Source organism: Haemaphysalis longicornis, unplaced genomic scaffold (assembly GCF_048455015.1).
Source record: "Haemaphysalis longicornis isolate Haplotype H1 unplaced genomic scaffold, Haemaphysalis longicornis Haplotype H1 scaffold_3, whole genome shotgun sequence".
In the NCBI taxonomy this organism is placed as follows: Eukaryota; Metazoa; Arthropoda; class Arachnida; order Ixodida; family Ixodidae; genus Haemaphysalis; species Haemaphysalis longicornis.
This window is the reverse complement of record NW_027526335.1, coordinates 79,605,754-79,630,287: the sequence shown is the minus strand read 5'-3', so window position 1 is coordinate 79,630,287 and position 24,534 is coordinate 79,605,754. Positions and strand designations below refer to the sequence as shown.

The 24,534-nt window shown below is 47.3% G+C and overlaps 2 protein-coding genes across 4 annotated transcripts in view; both read right to left on the bottom strand.

Moving 5' to 3' along the window:
• Capt (adenylyl cyclase-associated protein 1) overlaps positions 1-872 on the bottom strand; it is a 34,277-nt gene extending 33,405 nt beyond the window's left edge. Inside the window, exon 1 of the mRNA XM_077703543.1 lies at positions 790-872. The gene's annotated coding sequence lies outside the window, so the exon portion shown is untranslated. The remainder of the gene's footprint in view (positions 1-789) is intronic.
• A 2,823-nt stretch (positions 873-3,695) lies between these two features.
• The window catches only part of LOC144174712 (RNA-binding protein 38-like), a 93,047-nt gene continuing 72,208 nt past the window's right edge, over positions 3,696-24,534 (bottom strand). The window contains exons 3-5 of one of the 3 annotated variants that reach the window (XM_077703535.1): positions 15,636-15,704; positions 15,467-15,524; positions 3,696-8,982 (exon numbers count right to left, since the gene is read on the bottom strand). In XM_077703535.1, the coding sequence (XP_077559661.1) occupies positions 8,556-8,982; positions 15,467-15,524; positions 15,636-15,704 (554 nt within the window). In that variant the 3' untranslated portion in view covers positions 3,696-8,555. The remainder of the gene's footprint in view (positions 8,983-15,466; positions 15,525-15,635; positions 15,705-24,534) is intronic. The other 2 variants (XM_077703536.1, XM_077703537.1) reach the window with 2 other exon arrangements.

Below are 24,534 nucleotides of genomic sequence, written 5' to 3'. Positions count from 1 at the left end.
AGCGATGCGGCGTTCCGTGCCACTGCTGAATGCGATGAATTCTTATCAACCCAATTGTGCGGCCCCACGCCTGGAACGGCAATCGGTCCTTTACAGACGTGGACCGATTCTGTCCACGTCTGTTCTAAAGGCTAAAAGCTAGCATACCGCAAATTCAACAGGCACAGTCTACTCGTCAAGCACAGATGTCCGCGTCACCCACTAACTTCCGTTTGCGCGCGTGCAATCATAGCGCAAGGTGGGCTTGGATTTTGCCCCCAGGCTGCCTACGCTGAAAGCTGCGCCGACAACTCTTAACCCAGAGCAGAATGCGCGTAGGAGAAGTTACGGGCGTAGAAATGCCAGCAAGATGTTCAGGTACGCCTCTCCCCCCGCGCCGCGGAGACTGATAAGGTCGGTGACACTTCCAGGAGGAGTAGAAAGGTGCAATCGAAGCGCACCAGCCCATTCCAGGCCCCTAATTCGGTTAAGGAGGAGTCAAGTGTGAGCAGCGTAGTCGAGCAAACAAAATTTGTTTAAAGTTCGAGGCGACTCAATATTACCTTAAAATAGTGTCAAAGCAAGACGCGATAACCTGCGCGTAATTCCGGATTAGGTTATCAAAGCAATACAGCGCGATGCACCGAGCCCGGTCACGAACGCCGGCGACAGGCCTCCGTACCGTTGTTTGCCCATCGATTAAACACAATTGTACTAAAACTAACTGCTATGCGTTTAAGATGATCTATTAAGTTGAAAAGACAGTTCACAGGGGTTGTTTCGGGCTCAGAGGAACGTCAAAATACTCACAAGTTAGTCGGGGCGGCTCGGTGAGTCACGGAAACCACGGAAACTCCTCCTTTTATCGGTGGCGTCCTCTGGCGTGCACTACATGCAACAATCTAATATAAAATATTTCACTAAATACCACAAAAAATAAAAAAATATTTATAAATATAATAAAATAAATACTTTAGGCGTAAACCTAACAAGTAAAATTATGTTGTGTTTTGTACTGAAACCAAAACCGAAAGTTCAAACGAAATCTAAGCCTATTTATTTTGTTATGATGTTGCGCAACGGTGCTAGTATTACAAGTATGTACATTCCCCGTGCTTGCTACACTCGCGCCGAAATGCTCGCGCCCGCGTCGCTCAGGGTCAGCTCTAACGCGATACATAAAAATGTAATTGTACAAAAATTTTTCATCCATCGGGCATGCATCGGGACGCTAAAACGCAGGAATCAGCCTCTGTCTATGGTGTACGACATACGTGCATAGAGTTAACGCATACCATAGAAATGTGGGCAATTTATTTTATTCTACTAAAAGGCTTTTAGCCCGTCAGATCGCTACTACACCTAAAGTGAACCGGAGAGTTAATTTTTTTTTCCACCGAATATCTCGCGCCAACTTTCGCGTGCCCATGTGTTTTGCTCAAACGTGTACAGGTGGCGTGACCTGTTCGAGCCCTCCAATCGCTTCAATCATTGAAGGACCCTGTTACGACATATATTTGCGTCCAATTCGCTTTAGATTTTAGTCTTTTGGCACGATTTACTTTAATTGGCTTCTTCTTTGCTACATTTTTTCGCATTCTTCTGCTCTTTCGTTTGTGCGTCTTAGGCACACGTACGCCGCAGCTTCCCTAAAATCAGGACTCTGTGCGGTTGGTTTGCAACTTTTCTACTCACGTACCATCACCTGCAGGTGTGACGCGACACGCACTTTTTTTTTTTCAAATTCACGGTTTTTTGAATTTCGTGAAACGGCCACAATCGGCCTCTCAAAGCTCGCAATTCATGGACAAATATTCCCAATCGACGATTTATTAAAGAAACGATGATAAGAGAAACATCAACAATTGGCACACGAAGTGCGGCAAGACATCATTCATGGCTTGAATCCCAACAAGTCAGAGGACATGCGGCTTGAACAGTCCCCTGGACCCATGTTACGATGTTGGGAGAGGGCTGTGAGCAACATATGTCTCCAAGAGCATAAAACTAGCGATTCACTGCATTGAAAAGTCTTGCTGCAAAGTGGCTATGGGTTAATTTGTCCTTTTGAAGCGCGCGCAACGAGAGAAATAGGTACCTGAAAATGATCCGTCAAGCAGTCTGCACAGTGTGCGGACCTTTGCACAAAGGCGACAAGACTGCGCAGAGTACTCAAGGAGAGACAGTTGTTCAGGCTTAGGATGATTTGTAAAAATCCATGTCACTATCTTCTTCAGATAGTACTGCAGCTGACGCGCATCGAACTGGGAGGAAACCCTTAATTGATGTGTCATCTGCATGCTGCACAAAGAGATATGCTTCGCATTGTGTGGTGTGCCATTTACAAAAAAGGAAGAAAGTCATAGACTGTACCTTGTTGCACTTTGGACAAGACGGACACGCAACTTGGAGCAAGTGGTTAAAGTTGTAGGTCTTGCAATGTGTAGCCAGATGAGCCCATCACGATGTCCAAATTTTGTGCATGCTCCGAGGTGGCCGTTTGTACATATATCCCAAACTTTCCACATCTGAGGACGATTTGAGAAACCACTCACTGTGCATTCAATGAAGGGCTTGGCATGCCTTTCTTTGCAGCTCCACTTTTTGCTATTACTTGCAATGCATGAACAGAACTGACTGAGCTTGCTTGGTTCTGAAGAGACTGGAGCCTCATACCTTGCCCCAATCTTTTTGAGGCCATACGCAGTCATATGGAACCATTCAGGCCTCTCCGTTCTTTCACTCTTCAAGGATGGTTTAACGAGGAACATCTTTTATTTCCCATTGTGTTCAATGACCGTCTTCGTTTAGACTGAGAATTGGTCCCGTAATCGCATTTGTTTCCGTTTACCTACATCTGATGAGCGACCTTGCTTCGCACATGCTCACATCTACATCGGTGGTGCTTTCCCATCCAGATCTACTATACGGCTGTACATGCGTGGCACCAACAAGTTCAGGTACAGCTACCATTCCCAGGCTACAAACACAGCTGCCATGGAATATTCATATGACACTTGCACTTACAAAAAAACCATGGTAGCTCTCTGAATTGTTGCCAGTCTCCAAGTCTTGCTTGATTGTAGGGTTTAACGTGCCGACACAATGCAGGCGATGAGGCGCGCCATAGTGGAGGACTCCGGATTAATTTTGACCACCTGGAGATCTTTAACATGCGCTGAAATCTCGTACTTACGGATGTTTTTGCTTCTCGCCTCCATCAGAAAAGCTGCCGCGGTGGCCGGGAATCGAACCCGCGTCCTTGTGCTCAACATCGCAACGCCTTAGCCACTGAGCCACCATGGCAGGTCTAAATCTTGCTTCCTATGAAAGCTCCCTTCAAATGGGGTATGCAGTATATTTGCCACAAGAATCAGTTACTAATGATTGAGGTAACGTGACCTGCTCAGCATTTTAAGGTGCACAGGACTAAATGACCACCAGCTGAAAGTTTTGCAGGAGCACTTGACAGGTGTGCGAGGTGTAGTGGTGCTCTTCCTTACATCCACCTATAGGATACAGTTGATGAAAACAGTTGATGAATGTGAAAACAGTTGATGCTAGTGTTAACTGCAAATAAAGACAGTGTTCCCTTGTCACTTTTCAACCCCAGCTTACACCAGAACTGCACTGCAGTACACCAGAGTCACAGACACCAATGCAGTACAAGTTGCCCCCAGTAAGCAAAGTTTAGAGACTACCAAGACCACAGGGTGTAACCAAGTGTACAGGACGACTTTATTATGAAACTTCTTAGGATACATATCACAATCAGGTCGATTGAGAACATCAGAGAGAATGAAGCAGGACATAGAATAGTATGCTTAACTTTATAGGATTTTTTTCTTTATCTTTTCGTGAGAATGAGACACAGTGATACACAGGATAACCACTTTGAGGGCATTCCGCATTGTCACGTGCGGTTTTTGGGTGCACTGAACAAAAACAACTAAGTATATGTAGGTATGTTAAGGTGTGGAGTGTTCTTTGTGGCTTGTTTACATCTACATGAAACTTCTTAGGTGTACAAAATTATAAAAAAATCCAGATCTACGCTGCTTCCAAAAGACATTTATTGGAACGGTTCACCACTAGATACTTGATGAGCAATGGCCTCATCTCTCCAAGATTGGCATTCAAAATGGCACAATTTCTTTAGTCTATTATACTGCAACATAATGACTAGAAAAATTTTTGTGCAGAGAAAAAAAAAGAAAGAATGCGAGCAAAACTCTGCTTCCCCAAGTCTAACGCTATGGTTAAGGCAGGACTGGCTCTTCACAGACCAGAAATATTAAAAGATATTCTCGGCCTTTCGTACCTTTCAATTTAAAAAATATGTGCGATTGTCCATCGGTGAACGGCCGAGGCTTTTGTCTATGATTGTCGCTTGAGAAACTTTTATAAGGCACATGTTCCAAATAAGAAGACTCATCCTTGGATTTCAATTTGATGTCTCGGTACAGCATGCAATATAAGAAAAGAGCGGTGAAATGCTAAAATAAAGCTATGCGACATAAGTACAAGGCATGCAATAGGATTAAAAAAAAATGACTTCCTTGACCTGATTGTTCTGTGACAATGCAAGTAATGCGCGTGAGGTTTGATATAAAACCTGACAGGTTAGAAGATGCTAACAATGAGTGTTTCTCCTCTTTCACACACTCTCTCTCGCTCTTTCGCTCCTTGTAAAATATACATTATCCAAAGTCTCCACGACACAGACCAGCTTGCATTTGACTCACAGCGGGTTGCACAACCTAAGTGAGGAGTGGGCGCGGCTTACAAATCCTCCAAGGTTGCACCAAACACACATTCCCAACCAGAAACCAGCGAACACTTCCTATTTTTCGGCTTCATAACAAAAACGACTGCTGGGACCAAACCCATGCCTCTGAGCTCAAAACTTTTGACAGCACTTGCACTCGCCAATAACGGTCGACAAGTTTCACGACGTCACCCCAACCACTCACAGAATGTGTGGTCGCCGCAAAAAGAGCGAGCATTGACTGGCAAAAGTTATATTTCAACCCAACGTGGAGTGGGCACAGACTTGTGTGTTTGCTGCAACTTGGAGCCAGCTCGCGCAGTTTTCCGAAAAATATAGCCCGGTCGTGATTCTCTATCTTTAAAAAAAAAAAGAAAAAAAAAAGAGTGGATGGAAAAAGAGGCAGGGTGATAGAGAGGGGAGAGAAAAAGAAAACGTAAAAATAAATACATAAATAAAAGAGGGGGCAACAAGTACTAGACAAACAACATTTCTTTAAGGAAAAGAAAAAAAATGAGACAATAAGAAAACACGCGGGGTGAGATCCACTGTTCATGAGATGATGGCTGCCTTTCCCGTCATCTACCTACCCACTAGCTCTGCCAGGACAAGACAGCAGACCTTGACTTTCTGCACGCTTTAAGGCATTCTAGAAAGACCCTGTAGATTTCCGCAATGTGGCAAGCTGCGGCTTAGTTGAAGGTGAAGGCAGCTCTGTTTTTTTTTCACTGCAAAAAACGCGGGCTGTCCTAGCTAGATAAATATCGTATATATATATTTTCCTTCTTTTGGTTAAAGCTAATCGACAAACTTAAGTCGGAAGGTTGCAAAAAAAAAAAAGAAATCTGCTTTGGTTTCAAGCTTTTTAAAGAGATAGAGAGGAGTTGCCACACCATGTTGCCTAGCTTCATCGAGCACACTTTAAAGGGATGACAAGATCATTCCGAAGAACTGCGCTGGGACGGATGAGTGTCAGAGATGCGATTAAGTGTCGTGGAATCGGCTTCTTAATTGGCTTGTGACATCGTTTAAAGAAACACCTCAACAAGGGAAAGTTCTTGAGCTCCTAAACTGTAGGGAGCAGAAAAGTGCTGGACATTTCATTAAATGCTGCCATTCAATTGCAGATGATGACTGACAGTTTTTTATTAAGCGCAGGATCAACTTACTGAAAGAGGGTAATTTTAAAAAGGCTGGTTAGGATCATTTCGCAGGGAACAATTTGCTCTGTTTTGTGCTAGGTCGGAAAAGCACAGTTAGTGTGGCACTTCCATGAGTGAGCGTGTTGCAAAGACTATGAATGGACAAGTGGTGGCAAAAAGATGAAAAAAGAAAGATGAAAAGCGACATGCAAGAGCATTTGGTTATCACAATGAGGTGGCACCTTACAGAAACTAGGCATTATTTAAATATAGTGTGTTTGTGAGCTAGTGGAAAAAAAAAAAAAAGAATAATCAACATTCAGTTTTCCTGCTCCCTTGCCTTGATGAACAGTGCTACGTTGCACCGCGAAAAATTGCCGCCGCTATAAGTTAGCACCAGGCTTTAAGCACCGATATACTGTGTGAATTGATAAAACCGACAATGATTGATAAAACCGATAACAGCACAGACACCTCCTTTCTTGGAGTTGTTCGTAATGTGAACAGCTCAAAAGGGCAAGGGGTTACAAGCAGTTGCTGTGGCTGATAGCTCTCAAGGCAGAAGAACTGACAGCACCATTCTGCATGTGACGGTACTAGTTATCGTCGACGTATTCTGGTAACAGTTTGGCAGCCCTAATAAAAGACATGCAGTGAATTTCAATGAGCGGCGGTGAATGATAATTCTTTATTTTTGTTCTCCACCTGACAAATACTTGTTGTTTCCCTAGCAGACAAGGCACTGTCATGTGAAGTGGAACGGGGGTGCAAGATGATGGATGTGCGCTAGTGATTCTAGTGATATGAAGCCCTGGATGCCTGAAAACAAAGTTGCCTCTCGGCAGTGCATCTTCCTTGGAAAAGGTTTTCAACGGCTCTCGAAACAAGCGAGAAAAGGAAAGGATGTGGGAGATTATAGCCAGCAAATCGAGCATTGCCTTTTTTTTTTTTCAGAATGGGTTTAAACCAACAAGAACGAAATCAGCAATGCAATCAGTGGATCAACGGTGTAATTTACATGTAACAGTTTTTGTGAACGAAACGTCCGCAACTTTGTGGCTACTCAAGTCCTGACCACGACGTCAAGCAGCAGCAAGGTGACAGTCACCGCATGATTCGCATCCGATCCACATGAAGAGAAATTCAAGTCAACGGCACTGCGAGCAAACGCTGCACTTTAAGAGCACTCTGTTGGCATCCAGGGCTGGCGCGTACACTTGTATAGTAACATGGTCATGCGAAACTTTTACGACGTGCCCTTTTTGTACGCAGGCAGTAATTTTACATGCTACACATTGTGTACTCAAGTGGCTTTGTGTTTGTTGTATGTATATAAATGTGTGTGCTGTGGCTGCCCGCACAGAGCATTTGCAGCACAAGAGGCAAGAAGTTTCCCCTTGCCACAAACAGTAGCCACCAAGTGTCGGGGACGGGCTCTGGGGCGCCGCTTTTGTCAAGGCTGTCAGTTAAAGTGTTTGCCCGGGGGAGACGACACAGGACACTGGGGAATTGCCTGAAGAAGCGCAGTTTGGGGGAAGGCTGGCAGGTATGCTGCTCAAACAGAAGTCTCCAAGGAAATGCCCCACCTCTGTAATGTCGTCTGTACAGATGCAAGCTCCTCGCAGGCTCAAGCAATTGCGGGCAATAGATGAGCGCAAATTCCGGCAATTGACCTCCTAGGAAATAAGTTGCCCTCCTGAGTACATTTTTCACTCGCTGAGAATAAGAGTATTTTTTCAACATCTCGCATCTGCCTATTCATTTGAAAATGTATTTAATGCATGTAGCTTTTGAATAGAGAGAGGCAGCAGAACCAATTGGTGATATTTTTTCGAAAATGCCGGGTTAGAAACTTTTTGCACCGCCTAAGTAATAATGCGTGATGACCGGGTAACAAAGAAACGCAAGGCAACTGGGTGATTCTCTAAGAGCTGCACCTTATGACAGTTGCTGTTAAATCAGCCTTAAAATTGCGTGTCTTTTAACACAACAGAGCAGTGTAACAATGCATAATGATAGAAACAAAACCAATGAGAGAAAGATTACAATATGCACCAGCTGACTGGAATTTCAACATAAAGTCCCATTTTTGTACATGAAGTGCTTCTTGCTGGTACAGCAAGGCTCTCTATCAAGCTGGAAAGACTACTTGAGCAAACGTTAGTTACATCATCAATTTTATCCCACTAGGTCAAATAGTGCTTGCAGGTGAGTTGAGACTAATTAATCCAGGAGGCCTTGCTGTTTCCTGACAAAGACACGCAGTCAGACTGGTACAAACAAGCTCAACAAATTCCAGATTCATTCTTATTAAACAAACTTAACAAAAAAAAAAAAGAAGCAAGCTCAACAAAGAACGCAACAAGTTCGTCCCCAACTGCAAGGAGCTTGCTCCAACGGCTCGGGTGGCATTGTAACAAGAAACTAAGAAATTAAAACAAGTAAATAAATAAAGAAAAAGTCCCGCCAAACAGCCTCGTCCCAGCGACCTAAGTCAGGCAACTCCCCACTGCGACATCCCCTTCCAACAGATCATAGTGGCACCCCCCGACCAGTGTCCCCCAGCCTCCTCGCTCCTCGTAACAGCAGAGTCCCCCGCCCTGCTCCTTTGGTATTGCTCCGGACTAACTAGACGTTGGAGTCAGGCGGCAGCAGCAGCCACCCGATCACTGTAGCCGGGTGTCTTGAGCTTGGGTGGCAGCGTACGGCATGGTGGCCAGCGAGCTGGCACCGCTGCCCGTCATGGCCCCCAGCGGCTGCTGCAGGGTGTAGTAAGCAGCTGCAGCCGCTCCACCGGGGTGGCCCGCAGCGGCAGGTGGGGGTGGCGGAGACAAGTAGCCGGCGGCTGCAGCAGCAGCCAGCGCGGCCGTCGACGGACTCGGGGAGAACGGGTAGCCCAGCTCGGCGGCCGCTGCAGCCGCTGCGGCCGCCTGGTTGGCCGAGGCGGCAGCCACTGCGGCGGCCCCGGCACCGAACGAGGGAGCCCCGTACTCGTAGAAGGCGGCGGTGGCGGGCGACAGGGGCGGGTGCGGTGGCAGGATCAGGCTCGGTGACGGCAGGTAGGCTGACGGGTACACAAACTGCTGGTGAAGCCTGCACGGCGGGTGACCAAAAGAGGCGCGCTCAGCGAGGCATTTGCGCCGGACTAACAAGACTAAATAGGGCATACAAAATGCAGGTTATACAGGCTTGCATACACCTGCATGACAACTAAAATGATAAGGTGTTCTGTGAAGATGACAAAAAGGGGCTAAAAATACAAAGGCATTAATTTGCAGATGCTATGTTGGTGGCCACTTGCTGTGATGTATTTCTGATGCACGGGCTATGGAACCTGTCGCAGCCAATGGCTTGCTCCTTCACTTTGTGTTACCTCTTATGCATCTGCCATCTGCTGTGTTTTATTTGTGATACACTACAAAACATGTTGCCGCCAATCTGAATAAAGTGTGTGGCAAGTGCTGCTGCAGAAAGTGTTTCGTGGATGTTTCTTGCAGGCGCCACCTACGTGAGCGCTTTTGCAAACCTAGCTACACGGAGTTTTCTAGCACTCTCGTCAGCAGATGGGCACATAATTTCAAACCACTCAGGTTAAATGGGCATGGGAGTGCTGTAGACATCAGTGTTAGTTAATAGAGAGTTTTAGCACTCCCTATGTTCTGGGTCTTCAGTGGTTACCGTGTTGGCCGGAACCCGCCTGGACACTTGTGCATTCGTAGCAGTCGGGTGGCAGGGTGGTGTCCTCCTCGCCCTTCCCGCACGCGCAGTCAGGTCCAGGTCAACACGGTAACCACGGAACAGACGGATCATGCGGAGTGCTAAAACTTGCTAAAACTCTATTGTCTGTGCACCACAAGCTGTTGTGGACGCCACAGTGGCTAGGGTGTACTGCACACTGGAAGATGGGCGCTTTTGGGATGAAAGTGAATTTGATTGGAGTAGCAGGTGGTATGTTGTCATGGAGAAACTGGGCGTTACCAATGGTTAGGGTTGTTTGTTTTCAGGCAAAACCCGATTCTACCCAAATTTTACACTCCGAACATGTTTCAGGATTTCATCCCGACCCGATTTCAACCCGATTTCATCCCGAATGGACTTTTGCAATGTAGCAAATCTGCACAATTGTGTGCTGACAGTCCGCCGTTTTTAGCCAGTACTTGCTGGAAGCAAGCCCCACTAAACACAGCTTTCGAACTCATGGAATATTGGCATGACTCTCTACCGCTCGCTAGTGTGGGCTGGCAAATGCAGCACTGACATTGTTGAGCCTAGCTCGTGGAAGATGTGATGTCAAGAGAACTTTTTCCCAGCTGAGATACATTCAACGATCTGAGGAGACTGACATGTTGCACATACAGATGATAATGTATTCAAACAAGGATGTGTAAAAAGTCGATTACCAGCTTTTCGTGAATAAAATGTTACATTTCTTGGAGGCTATCACTGCTCTTTATTTTAAACGCCAAATTTCCTAGAGTATTTGCCAGAAAACCCTGATGTCCCCTTAAATAACTAGCTTGAAACAAACACCAATTTTAATGTGTTAACTCTTTCGCTACTGCGCCTATCGAAATCGATCAATTTGATCAATACTTTGGGAGCGCCTTTTCATAGCGTTCCAGGCATTTCTTGAACAAGTAAAGCTGTTCGGAGTTAGATCAGAAAATGGCCTTTCAAAATCAGTGTTGTTTTCATTTTTGCAACGGAAACGTGATTTTTGACACGCCTTTGAACCCCCTGGGTGTGGAAAAGGAGCGTGGTCACTGCGCGTCACTGCTGCCAACGAAGAATGCGTGCCACTCGTAATTACTCTGCACCAGCGTTTGTTTTTTGCTATCAGAGCGTGAATGGTGAACAAGCAAACAATTTTCAATCGTCAGGTTCGCGCTCTGACAGTAATAATCCCAGAAATCGGCTGAAAATGTCAAGCAGTGCCTGGTTGCAAAGCTACTTTATGATTTTAGGCAGTTTTATTGCCTTTGCGCACGTTGTTCTAAGTTCTGTGGTAGTTCTACTTACCCCAGGACCATTCGCAAACAGTTTCCAATAGTTTCGGTTTCGTTTCTGCATCGCGAAATTCATATTTAGCACTACTACGCAGTTACCCAACTTCAAGGCTACCTGCAATGGCGCCTGGAGTGTTCGCGACTGATCCTCGAACAAAGCACAGCGCTCCTGATTTCCCCCCACCCTAACCCAATTTCTGCGATTAGAACTTCAGATGCAAGTCAAAAGATCACACCCAGTTGCCAGATATCTGTTCCGCCGAGGACAGCGCTCCAAACCGGCCTTACACTGCCAGCTGTTTGCCTTCCAGTTTCGTTTCCATGCGAGGGTATATCCGGGTGTCTAATGTTGCTGCTTAGTTGAACTGTCTATTCGGACGGAGTCTCCGATAAGTTTTTGTACTGTTTCATTTGAAAAATGTCAGGTTGCGCTGCAATAGAGGAGGCTCGTTGTGCTGATTTTTTTCATCGTGTAACTGCTACTCGGCCAAAGATCGCAGGGCACGATTCTAGCTCATCGTACCTCATTTTTGCGAGCAAGGCTACAATTGCGAGTAAGAAGATGATAATAAAGCTCAGCTTTATGTTTTGAGAGATAACTGACCGTGAATGACAACAAGCATCAGCCACGGCGTTCCGTTTTCAACTTCATGCATGTTTTTTTCGCATCGCGTGCTTGTCCCAAATATTGTGCTCGCTATAAATGCAAAGCCAGTCATTGACAAGATGTTTTTACGTTATGTGGGGGCAAATTGGTGCCTCTGATAATGTCAAACCGCCAGATTTATTCCAGGGAACCACCCGAAATTGCACATTTTAATTTGGAGGTTGGGCTTCACCGCATGACACGAGCACCGTGCGTGCTAACATTTTTTTTATATCTGACAAACTGTTCCACGCAAGTCGACATTTTTTCTAGGGCGTGTTTTTGAAATGTTTCCCTACAAAATTTATATTCTAATTTTTTTCTACTACCGGTTGTTTGATATACACAACTTCTTTTTTATCATTTGTTTCAAAAACTTGACAAAAATTTTGATTTTGATATTTTTTTTCACAACTATGGTATATAAAAATCTTTAAAAAACTGGTGTTATTGGAAAGGCCATTATATAATCTGCATTTTGTGTTCCTGCAATTAGTGCCTAACCAATTTTCTTAGCAGGAAAAGAATGTTTTCTTGGACCCCTAAAAATTGGTCAATTTTCTGGCAGTAGCGAAAGAATTAATGTTAAGAAGCTGATGATGCCTTCTGATAAAATAAACTGAGAGAATTACTCAGTACTTTTCTAAATTCAACCCCCCCCCCCCAAAAAAAAAAAAAAAACGTGAATTTCGAGTGGTTTTACAAAAAAAATTTCTTCTTGATTACCAGTTTGATGAAAAACAGCACCCGATTTTTACACCCCGGTTAAAAAAATAAATAAATAAAACTCGAAAACAAACAACCCTACCAATGGTTTAAACCACATGTAATAGTGTGATTTGTTGCATTTGTTTCATGCATGCAATACAATTATTTAGGGGAAGCTGTTCTACTGCCTTCTGCATCAAAGCAAAGCTCAGTGCCATAAAAAAAAAATCTATAATGGCTGCCAAAAAAAAACTGGGGGTGGGGGGATCAGCCTGTTGGTAATGATTCGTTTATTTTTCATTTATACGTGCATATCTTACAATTTAAAGAAAAACTGGGTTGACAGAGCCAAGCCTAACATCTTTCAGCATTCATAATCAGGGGTGTCACAAAGTGCAGAGCAGAAAAATGTGTGGGGTAGCAATACCTGTCCCACATTTTGCATTATTTGCGTTGAAACAACCGCTAATGCTCAGTATGTTATTTGCATTCCATCCACTGCAACCTACTCGGGCAAATCATTTTGTTTGTACACTTCATGAATGTCTATGTTTGTGCTACATTACCTTCACTCACCGTTGAGAATTTTTACTACAGTAAGCTGTTCTTTTCTGTCGTAGAGTGCTGTGATGAAAGTGTTCATAAACAACATATAAAACCGAATGAAATTTAGTGACATAAATGGACACTAAAAGTTTAACATCTCTTTGCTTTAAGTGAAGGATTAGACTTTTCGTAGCTCTTTCTACATCTGTTTGAACAATAAACCATGCCTTGTATGTAAGAAATTATTGCAGCTATCATTTCTCTTCACCGTTCGCGCTTTGCATTTTCACAATGAAAAAGAGTACATCGTGTAGCTCACGCAGCAAGCTGACCGAGTTGCCATCAAGCCTAGTCGCAGCTGACTGCTCCCACGTGGTGCTACTCCCTACACAGACCTGTAGAAAATGCCTGCACTGCTAACCTCCGACTTCTGGCCGCTGGCTGTGGTATGATATATGCTGCCATTAAAGGGACCCTGCAACACTCTTTGCAAGTAAACCTGTGTGACGTTATTACACTGCCAGGAATACCTGAGCCAAATATTACACGTGCACATGAAGCAGTGAGCGCGCAAGTCGCTGTGAAAGAGGCGGAAAAACCAGCCGCTGCTCTCTTCAATTTTCCTCATTATGCATCCCTGGCATGGCCTAAACGACGTCATTGAGGCCATGGCTGCCCTAAGGGCTGTTGCTGGTCAACTTGGCAGTTTATTTCTCGCATTTCCGGCGACGATCCGCAGTCATTGGCGCTGCGTACCAACCTTTCCTATGCCTGAACCTATTTGCACAGCTTCGGCGTTTCTTTTGTGTTTTGAGTGCGCGCGGAGTTTGAGTGACGAACTCAATACTCCCATTTCAACGAGACCACTCGACAACAAACGTTCATTGCTTCAAAAACGCCGAAGCAGCCTTAGTGCGCGCTTACGAGGTGGAGCCATGCCTGCTTTTTTGTGGCATTAGACCGGAAATAGACCCCTCCAGGTTGCGGAGAGAAGGAGAAAACTTCCCGAATGTGATGTATTGAAGGCCGCAAAAGAACGCTGCGAGCTGCCCCCCTCCCCGGGAGAGAGCGCGCAGCTTTTGTCGCGTTGTCCGCAGTCGAGTTGAGAAAAAACAATTATGCACGATTTGTCATCATGCATAATTTGGTGATAGTGAACAAATTTTCATAATTCTTGTGGGAGGAGATCGCTGGGGCAATAGACTCCACCCCAAAATACATTCCGAGAAGTCGATGGCAAGTGCTGCAGGGCCCCTTTTAAAGCCTAGTACTGGTGGTTGTGAAATGGCTTGCTTTATAATGTTTACTAGCTGAAGGTTGTGCTTTGTAGCGATGCATGCCCTCTTGTTTTTGCAATTTGGGGTGCCTTTGAGCAATGTGTGTTGATAAGACTTTTGAATGCACTGAAACAGTTGAATGACACAAGCCTCTTAAAGGTGGCTGTAAACAAATGGACCATTCCAGACAAGGTGGATCGCTGCTCACTGCAATTATTTCTATTTACAATCATCAACTGCAGCATTTACAATGTTGAAAATTGACTGATAACAGTCAGCGACTTACGGAGGAGACTCTTCCCTTCTGAAAAAGAATTGGAACCATGAAAACAGCCGGAGTTCTGAAAAACTGGTGCCCACCGTTTTCAACAGTGTTTGTGAATTGGCAGGAAATGAAAGCAGTAACTTTATGCACTTAAATGTTCTCCAATATCTCAAAAAGCACCAGTCCCAGTTTGGAGTGCAGAACACCCCATTATTATTATGAAACAATGCAGGAAAGACTGGTCACCTGTTCGGATATCTCCAAAAGATATTGTAAATGCTTCGCATTTATAGGGCCTCTGGGAGTTGCACCTTTAGAAAGAATTAGATGAGTTTGGTGAAAAGTACTCGCTTGCAACGATGACTGCCCCATTAGGGCTATTTTTCTAGCCTGCACAACTTGCACTAAATATAGGTTAGGTACAACTTGATCACCATAGTGCAAGTAAAAAAACTGCCCTTATGTCACCATGAGTTCAGATGTTTTTGCGGGCAGGCTTTTACAAGCATTATTTGTTAATTTCAGTTTCTAATGGTCGCTGGGTTTTGCCGATAAGGGTTGCTCATTTATTAAACTGGCCAAACTCGTACGACAGTTTGGGTCACCGGGCATGTTTATGGACATTTCTTTTTTGTTGAGAATCAAGCTCAAAGATAACACAAAGATGATGCTCTCAGACTGCCCCACTGCAAAGCACTGCACAGACGTCTTTCACCATCATGCATAAAATCAGATGTAAAACCTTCAATGCAAGTATTTTTTCTAGCACGAGCCGATAATGCTGCCGCTGCTGTGGCTCAGTTTGTGGCACGAATGGGAGGGTCTGAGGATCTAAACCTGGTAGTGGATTGAGATTTTTTTTTTTTTAAACCTACATGGAAATGTCTGTCACGGCTACACCAGACACCCACCTGCAAGGTGCTAAGTGTTGACCTATAAATGCCAAGGAATTCATTTCTGTTTGACACAAAATGACATGTCTGAGCAAAAATGCATACACTGAAGCTTTCTCGTTAGTTAGCAACTGCTTCTAACAATATTGCCCAGACAGAAAATGAGACCTGGCAGCATCGCATCCCGTAAAAGGGGTCGAAAGAAGAAGAAGAAGAAAAAAGAGAGTACGACTTACCCGGCATATTGACTAGGGAGAAGAGTTGGATAGGCTCCCCTCACAGACAGGGGGAATCCTGGATGGGAGAGAGAGTCATTAGAACCCTGTGAAAGCACAGCCACGCAGCCTGAAAAGCACTGCACAGCTTCCTATCAACGCACTTTACAACATAGTCTGTTCTCCTCACCATTCACTAAAATCTCCCTGCAAAGGTGGCGACAGTCATCAGATCCAAAGCAAGGCCCACCTGCAAGTACTGGATGGCGTTGGGGGCTGCTATGCCACTGATAACCTAAAAACGTGGCATTGTACAGAGAAGAGTCCCCCAAGGTTGCATTTTATGTTTCTTTTCTTCAAATTCACACGCCTCTTTTGTGTCGTGTTAATCTCGAAGCCACACATTCAACATTTCTAAAAAATGAAATAAAGTGGGTATGGACTACATTTTTCAGAATAAGCATTAGCTCAATTTTAGGACTTGGGAAGCATAAAACACTCGCGTAGGGCAGTTCTATGGCAGCTGCTCGGCAACTTTGCACTGCTAGTGTACTGATGAGTGCACTTTGTGATTGGGCCTAGTCCTCAAAAAGTAAATACAACAGATAAGCTACGATTATTGAGTTTAGTGAGCACAAGCAGAGTGCTTCAGAGGCTGGTACGAGGAAGCGAAAATGCAAGGCAGCAATGTGGACGGTGCTGCCAAGGCGGACAACAAACGCAAGAATTTAACACCACGAGCGTGCCCATCTTTAGAATGCAGCCTTGGTGGGAAAAAAATGAAACAGAAACGGAGAAGAGAAACAGATGTCAGCAGCAGGATTCAAAGACAGGTCATCAAGATGGGTAATCAGCAAAGCCACAAATTTCGTTGCACAAGTTGGGCATTAATTTTTGGTGACAAGCAGACATCTGACGCAAGTGCAGACATTTAGGGCTCACAAATTGCCTGTTCTGAGACTTTTTTTTCAAAACATGTCTAGATTGCCCCAGCAAGAGCCACTGACAATGAAGAGCAAACACACAGTGGTAAATGGCAAGAGGGCTGATCCTCTAGAACCCCAAGAGTGCCTAAAGCTAGCATGGCACTGGTCGGAACTGCCAGAACAAGGCTATGAAAACTTTTGGCCTACATACGAGCTTCAGCAGGCCAAGATTGTGTGGGAAGAAACCAAACAAACAATGGCCGCCTTTATGACACCCGAAAGTTCTCCATTGGGGCCGCACATTAGGTTTAGAGTAACAAACTCTGCATGTTTGTCCTCTGGCATGGCTGTAAGGAACTGGCCAAACTAAAACATCTACAGCAAGCACGGAACATGTTATCACAGAGTATGTTTTGCCAGAGTGTGCTTTCAAGCTGCCTCTGATGAACTCGTGTGCAAGGCACAGTGTCCAGGTTCAAAGTTATGGCTACACTTGTATGCAAAGCTTCCTCAAATTAAGCTAGCGTATCACGCACTTTGAATTGGGTGCTTGTAAGCGACTCGATATACTTCTCTCCAGCAAGCCACTACTGCTTCGTAGAGCAAATGGTTAAAAGGGGAAACCCGGGACGGGGCCAAGAAATACATGCAAAGAGTGTTTGTCGCGTCCAATATTTCACCCACATTGTTTGTTCCACGACAAACACTATCCAGCTCGTCCAATAGGCTTCAATTGCTTTGTTTTTCAGGCTTACGCAAGACAGTAAGGCGACTCTTCCACATAACAGCAGAGTTCGGCGGCAAAGCTGAACTTCCAGGTCGCAAAACTGATAGTACATTTTTTTTTTTTTCAGTTTGTCAAAATGAAATAGAATAACCAGGGCTCTGGCGCCGGTAGACGTCACTAACGGAATGACACAAAAACTATAAATAAAGCGGGAGAGGAAGTAGTTCGCGAGATTTGTTTCCGCCCGGGTGTTGTAATCCAGCCGAACTGCTGTTCTTTCGAACGGAATCATTTTAGCATGTCTCTGAACAGTCTCCTCGCCTCCTCAACAGCTCTAGTGCGGCGACAAATGACAGGCCGTCGAATAACCGCGATGGACACGCGTGCAGCAACTTTTCGCGCCATCATCGGCCCGTCAGCCACGCCGATTCAACGGTGTGACTAATGAAGCACAACGGGCTTCCATCTCTCTCCGCGGCTCCTTCAACAGACTGCCAGCGCAACCGGTAACGGCCGCCGGCGGCAATTGCGCAGAGGAGCTCCCTCGCGCACCGCTACGGTGTCCTCCCACCATCCTCTCAGAGAGCTGCCGCTTTCATTGCGGGCTCTCTTTGCGCGCTGCTGCTGCTGTTTCGCTTCCAGGGGAACGGCGACAGCGCACCGGCCGCAAGAAGAGAGAGAGAAAAAAAAAGCCGACGGCGGCACGAGGTAAGAAAACGGGGGAAGAGCGGGTGTCGGCGGCGTCGGCGAAGAGAGCAGGATGACTCTCCGACGTCAAGCGTTATTTTCGGGGGGCCCACCGCTGCAGAAAGCGCAAGGACACCGATCTTTCGGGAGACAGTTAAGACGACAACGACGATTGCGCCCGTCTACTGCCGCCCCCTTCCCTCCTCACGCTGGCTTCTCCGAGGCCTCTCCCCCCTCGTGCAAGGAGTACGAAGAGAGGGGATGTCCTTTGGGGATGGTAGGCAGCAGCAGCAGCAAGCGGTTCTCCTCCGTTTCGTGGCCAGCCAGTCGGCACCGGCGGCGGCTGTTGGCCTCGGCCGCCACTCCGCGTGCCGCAACAACCTCTCCCTCCACCGATGCCGAGAGGGCAGCCCCTGAACGGTGGCTCCCCCGCCGCCGCTGTCCTCTTCCGCATCCCGGAACGCGAGCGTGTGCCACAGCACGGAGAACCTCTTCCGGCTGCAGCGTCGTTTGCCCCCCTGTTCCTCGAGAAAGGCATTCGTGCCCGTTGCGCGGCCAAAAGGGGAGGGACCCGCCGCGGTGGCTCAGTGGCTAAGGCGTTGCGCTGCTGAGCACGAGGTCGCGGGTTCAATTCCCGGCCGCGGCGGCTGCTTTTCTGATGGAGGCGAAAAGCAAAAACGCCCATGTGTACGAGATTTCGGCGCACGTTAAAGATCCCCAGGTGGTCAAAATTAATCCGGAGCCCTCCACCACGGCGCGCCTCATTGCCTGCGTTGCGTCGGCGCGTTAAACCCTACAATCAATCAATCAATCAAAAGGGGAGGGAATTAAATACGCAGCACGACGCAGTTCTACGGCGATGATGCGATCGCAAGGGTCGAGTGGCTGGCGCACGTGCGGAAACGATTCGTTCAACAGCTCATGTACGCCGAGTGAGGCGAGGAAGGAACCAGTTGCGGGCAGCCTGCCAGCGGGGCGATTAAAGTCTTTTCTTATGAGTACTCTCCAGCCAGTTCCACGCGAGAGACACGACATTGAGAGTGCGAAGTCACGCCAGTGATGCAGCAAATGGAAAATTCATTGTCCAAGTCAAAACGCCGTAAAATAAGTTACAGCTGCGAATAAAAAAAAAAAATAGCGCGCCATCGACCAGTACAAATCTCAGTTCTGCCAATGAGTAAGAGATCGAACCAGGGGTGGTTTGGGTTACAAATAACGTACTGATACTTTGGTAGCTGCAGGCAGCGCTTTATAACTAGAATTTTCACACATTGGAAAGAAAGAAATCTTTTGCGTTTTGAGTTATGAAGTACAAATGCGTAAAATAATTTCTCGGGACAGAATCGGAAGGACAGAAACACAAGGAGCAGATAACCAACGAACGGTCGTACAAGGCTGAAACACCGAGTACACTGGCTGCTCATGGTCAACATAGCAGGCCCGGAAAGAAAACTGAAGCTACGATAGAACAAGCAGGCATAAGCACGGACAGCTTGTTCCGGGTTTATTGCTTGCTTGTTTTGTTGTTCCGGGTTTATTTTACGCAGACAACGTCCGTTATCTCACTTTACAGACAGCCAGAAATGCAACGCACCGCAAATATTTGCAGCGAAGATGTTGCACACGTCAAACTAAATTTCAGCGCAGGGAAACGAGGTGAAACGGTTCAGGTGATAACCACACTTGGCGGGGCGGATAAATCATGTATACGGTCTTACTGTACAACGAACGTCCGTTGTGCGCGCCTCTGGTACCAGATACGCGCACCAAGAGTTTCGCTTCTAGAAAGGGTGTAATGGTCCCGCTACTCATGACCGGGTGAGAACGCCGAAGCAGCTCTGCCCACAAGCATTTTTGAGGCCGCTTGGAGCCCCTTAGCGGTTTTCGTAGAGGTCAGAACAGCGGACGAAGCAGCTGGGCGTCATTTGAAGCTCGGGCACCTATTCACACGCTCCGGTTAAAAGAGGGTCCAAAACGCTTACAATGACGGGTAAACCTCAACAAGGGTTCAAAGGCAGCCAAAATTACGTAAAGCCATCAGAAAAGGTTACGTTGCGCAAAAAAAAAAAAAAAACAACAGCAGCAGCAGCAGCAACAAAAAGTCGTTCGAGATTCGGTGCTGTAAATGGCGCTACCAAAAAGTTAAATGAATTTCTGCAAGCAAAAGTTACGGGAAGGGTGGTGGAAAACTCCCCCGGTGAAGTTAGTTGATTTCTCGGGCGGCCTCACGTGATTGGCTGCGCGCGCGAAAACGCCACGAAAAAGGGGTCACGCAGCCGATAACGAGAGACCGCAAGAGAAATAAACCCCACAGGGAGTTTTCCGGCATCCAGTAGGATTCGCTCCCTAAAGCCAACAGTACAGAAAGAAAGGAGACAAAACAAGCGCATAATACGGTATTGCATGTAAAGGAAGCGTCCTCTTTCCGAGGCATTTCCTGATTCCTGATGTGGGAATCAGGTCGTGCGAAGTGCGAAGTGGGTACGAGGCGCAGGTGACGAAGAGCAGATTACGGTGTCAATGGAGGAAATTTTGCTCACTGCAAGCAAACAAAAGCGATAAGATATACGATGTCACTGTGTGCCTGACGTCGTGCACAGAGAACCATCCGGGGCCTATAAGAACATCACTCCCCGACGTGTGTCCGGCGCGCGAGCCCGCAAGTTTGATGTAATGGAGTGTGTGCCAAACAAGGTAGCATTGTTTCGTGTCAGTCATCGTACCGACGCTTCCGAAGTACGATTTCGCGTCATATCGGGGTTCGGCTGCGTTACTATTTGCGGTTAAACCACCACTGTTGGTTTAAGACGCCCTTCACGTCGGTGAAACTTGTGAGCTTTCAGCGAACTAACGCCCTGATGGAGGCGAAAAGCAAGAACGTCCGCGTGCACGAGCTAGATTTCAGCGCACGGTCAGGTGGTCAAAATTAATCCGGAGCCCTCCACTACGGCGCGCCTCATCAACGTCGGCGAAACTAGCCAGAAAGTGCCACCACACCGAGAAGCCGCCAGCGGTCCGCCATTATGCTTGCGCATGTGCCAAGGAATGCTTCGCTCTGATCGACACAGTGAGGTGCACGCCACAATGCCTCCTCCTAATCATCATCATCATAGCCACCGCCACCATTAGCCTGCTTGTGTCCACCCTAGGACGAATGCCTCTCCCTTATACCTCCAAGCGTTTCTGTCTTGCGATGCCCAGACCATCCTTTACCTCTAGGCAGCCACTCTGTCACTCTCCTGGTCCAGTCCTCCGAAATACAAGTCCTGCCAAAGTCCACTTCTTTCATTCAACTCGTGTATGATGTCATTCAATGCGCATAATAAAGAAAAGCTGCTATGCACGCGTGGAAGCGATCGGATGCCACAACAAACCACGCAAGATGCGTCCCCTCTGTTATTCATCAAACAGCGAGCCGAATGATGGCATCTGTGCTTGGAACCGAGCCAGCGCACAGCATGCGCTTGCGACCGAAAAACGAGACGCACATGACAGGGGCTACGAAACCCTGCAGCTTCTTGGCCCGCCGGATGCGCAACACGGTTTCCCGCCACAAGCAACCGACTCGCAAGCGGGGGCCCCGTGTCTCCTCGTCGCGAAATCGCCACACCACGCGACACCGAACGACAAGGGGGTGTCGCACCGATAGAGGTGACGCGCACGTCGAAACGGAACGACTGATTTCCTTTCGTCTCTCGCCCGCACGCTGCCCGACGCGGTGGAAGACCTGCTGTTGAGATTCTCACTGAACCCGAATGCACGAATCGAAGAACACCGGACGACCTGTATTTGTACGGAGTCCTTTCCTGCGCCACTTATCCCATTTGCCTGTGTAAACGGTGGATTTGCTACACGAATTTCCGACCACCCAATTGCTTTCGCGTTCCTAGGTTCAACGTACGCTGTTCGGTACAAAAGCCAAATAATGCTTCCGAAGAAATTGTGAATGCTCACGCGCACGTCGGTTGAGATACGGGAGCAGCGTACGCGCTAACGTTGGTGCGTGCGTTGTGATGATGATGATTAGTGGCTTTCCCTTTGAATCGGGGCGTCGGTTGTCAGCAACCGACTTGCCTGTTTTGTTACGTTTACTTGCCCTACTCCCAGCTAACCTATATATTTGCTTCCTCCCTCCCATCTCTCCCTCTTTTCTGTTTTAAACTCATCGCCCCCACCCCCCTTTTTTCTCCCCTCGCTGTTCTAAATTCTCGTCCGCATGATTACTCCGCCGCTCCGCCTGCGTACCCATCCCTTCCCTACTTTTCCTCCACCACCACTCCAGTCGCCTCTTCGTCACGTCTATGGCCTTGAAGTTGAGGTTCCCCCTCGCCCCAAATCCCAAAGCCTCCGCCAGCGTCGTTTCCCCCTCACCCCGCGGTGGCCGTATCTCTGTGCAGCTCCTGACAATATGGTCTATAGTTTCCGATCACTGCCGCAGCATGCACACGTTTCATCCTGCTGCCTGTAGCTACCCGTGTATGCCCGGGTTCTCAGGCACCCTGCCCGTGCCTCGAAGAGCAACGCACTGCCTCTCGTATTGCCATAGAATCCCTCCTTCTTAATTTCCCGTTTCTCTGCCCTATAAGTGTCCAGGGTTTTCTTCGCTTCCATTCTCTCTGCCCACTTTCGTCGTCTCTGCTGCCTTTACCTGCTTTTTAACTGTTGTGTAAACCCCGCTTTCCCCTACCGACTTTCCGTACCGCTTGGTCAGCTGTCTGGTCCTCCGTCTCCAGAGGACCAGCTGAGAGGCTAGCGACATCTATCGGCAAGCGACCCAAAGAGATTGCGCTCGCCGACAGGTGAGCAATCAGTTGCCGATACCAAACACTGCTGCTGGCAATCAGACCTGTGCCGACGACTTCACCACTTCACTCGTGCCTTGCTGTTGCGACAGGTAGGCTGTAGGACGCTGCGCGAAAAAGTAGTTAACGGCGAGGGAATGCATCTGAGCTCGCTGGAACGCCTTAAGGCCGACCTCCATGCAGCGAAATGTAGGCGAAAAGGCGGCGAACGTCGCCCGGCGGCGGCCGCTCTGCCGCCGGCGTCGAAAATACGGCTGTTCGCAGGCGATCTACGCGAGCTAGATGTCGAACGCGCGGCGGCGAACGAGACCGGAAGCGGCAAACTGCATTTTGAGGCCGCAGCCAATCACAGCCTTGTACTTCCTTGTACTTCCTGTCCTGTCTTCCATCGGCGGCGTTCGCCGCATCACGTTGCATGGAGGTTGGGGTGGACGAAAACTGAGCGGCGCGTCAAACCGCGGCGTCCGCCGCGCCAAGTTCGCCGAGAAACTTCGCTGCAAGGAGGTCGGCCTTTATGCGTGCGCCGCCATGCCCGAGCCAGCGCGTCCCCCTTGCTATGGCGGACACGTTTGCCGGCATGCGCGCCACGCCAGTGACTCAGACAGAGTCGATTGAGTTTCTTACTTATACACTATACTCGGGTACAACTTAATAACGGCAACGATGACGATGATGATGATCGATAGTGATATCCCCTTGCTATCCAGTGCACCAACCGTCAGCGACAGTTTAACAAAACTTGTTGCTGAGCGAGCTGGTTCATACCCGAAAAAAAAAAAATCGTGGCGACAAACAGTCTTGGACGAGGACAAGATAGGACGGATACAGGCGCCCGTATCTGTCGTATCTTTTCTTCGTCCAAGTACGTTTGGTTTCTTTTTTTCGTCAGCTACAACTTTCTCGGCGGCATAGTACCCGCTCAGTCATACGTTCCTTCGAGTCCGGCATGACCAACGTTTGGTACGATCACGCACTGCCTGCTCTTTCATCGAACACGCAGTTGCTACGGCTCACGGCTACCACAGACCAAAGAGGATTTTGGCTACCTCGTAGCTCGTAGACGTGTTAATGCATAGTGAAGAAAGCAAATCCAAAAAAAAAAAAAAACGCTTAAGAATCTATTTGTCCTACCAAGCCCAGCCAGAAGCTGTGGTCTTCCCTTAACCCCCCCAAGACGACATGAATTACCAAGTGCAGTTTCCTCTCTAGTATACTTACCAAGAAACTGACTCGGGGAACCACCCGACTGATAATGCTCGCAATGCGAAAATTTCCGCTTCCTATACAGCAATCGCATGCTGTGAGTGCCACTAAGGGCATGCACGGGTCAGCTTACACCGCTCAGAGAGGAAATGTGGTCAACAATATTTCTTACGTAACCTTTCCTACCTGTCTCCCCAATCCTTCACTCCCATTTCCCCTCCTCCAGCTCATTTAAGGTGACATAAAGTGGCCTCCTTTCTTTTCTCTACTGACAGCTACAATCGCACAGCAAAACAGCTGCAGCGAAGTGCCTATGCGCATTTCTTGAAGATGGCCCAAAACCATCACCCTCGGCCACCGACTTGCCCGACGTATTACGGTTTCTAAAATTGAAACGCATAATTACGAGACAGTATGCTCATGAAAAAAAAAATGACAAAAAAAAGGCGTTGCGGTAGCTAATCAACAACGGTTCTTTATAACGCAACGGAAAAAAAAATATATTGGGCGAACAGCAAAGTCAGTGTGCATGCCACACTCGGTGCGACGTTCCCTGCATGCAGAGATATTCCAGCGTACTCGTTATCGAAAAGGAGTTCGGCGGGCACAGGGCGATGCTCGGGGATCGCGATAGCATGACGAGGGGTGCACAGTACGCGAGGACACCGAGTCAATGCCACACTGAGTGTCGTTTTCCCTGATTCCGCAACACTGATAATTTATCAACGTAATGTCGTCAACTGG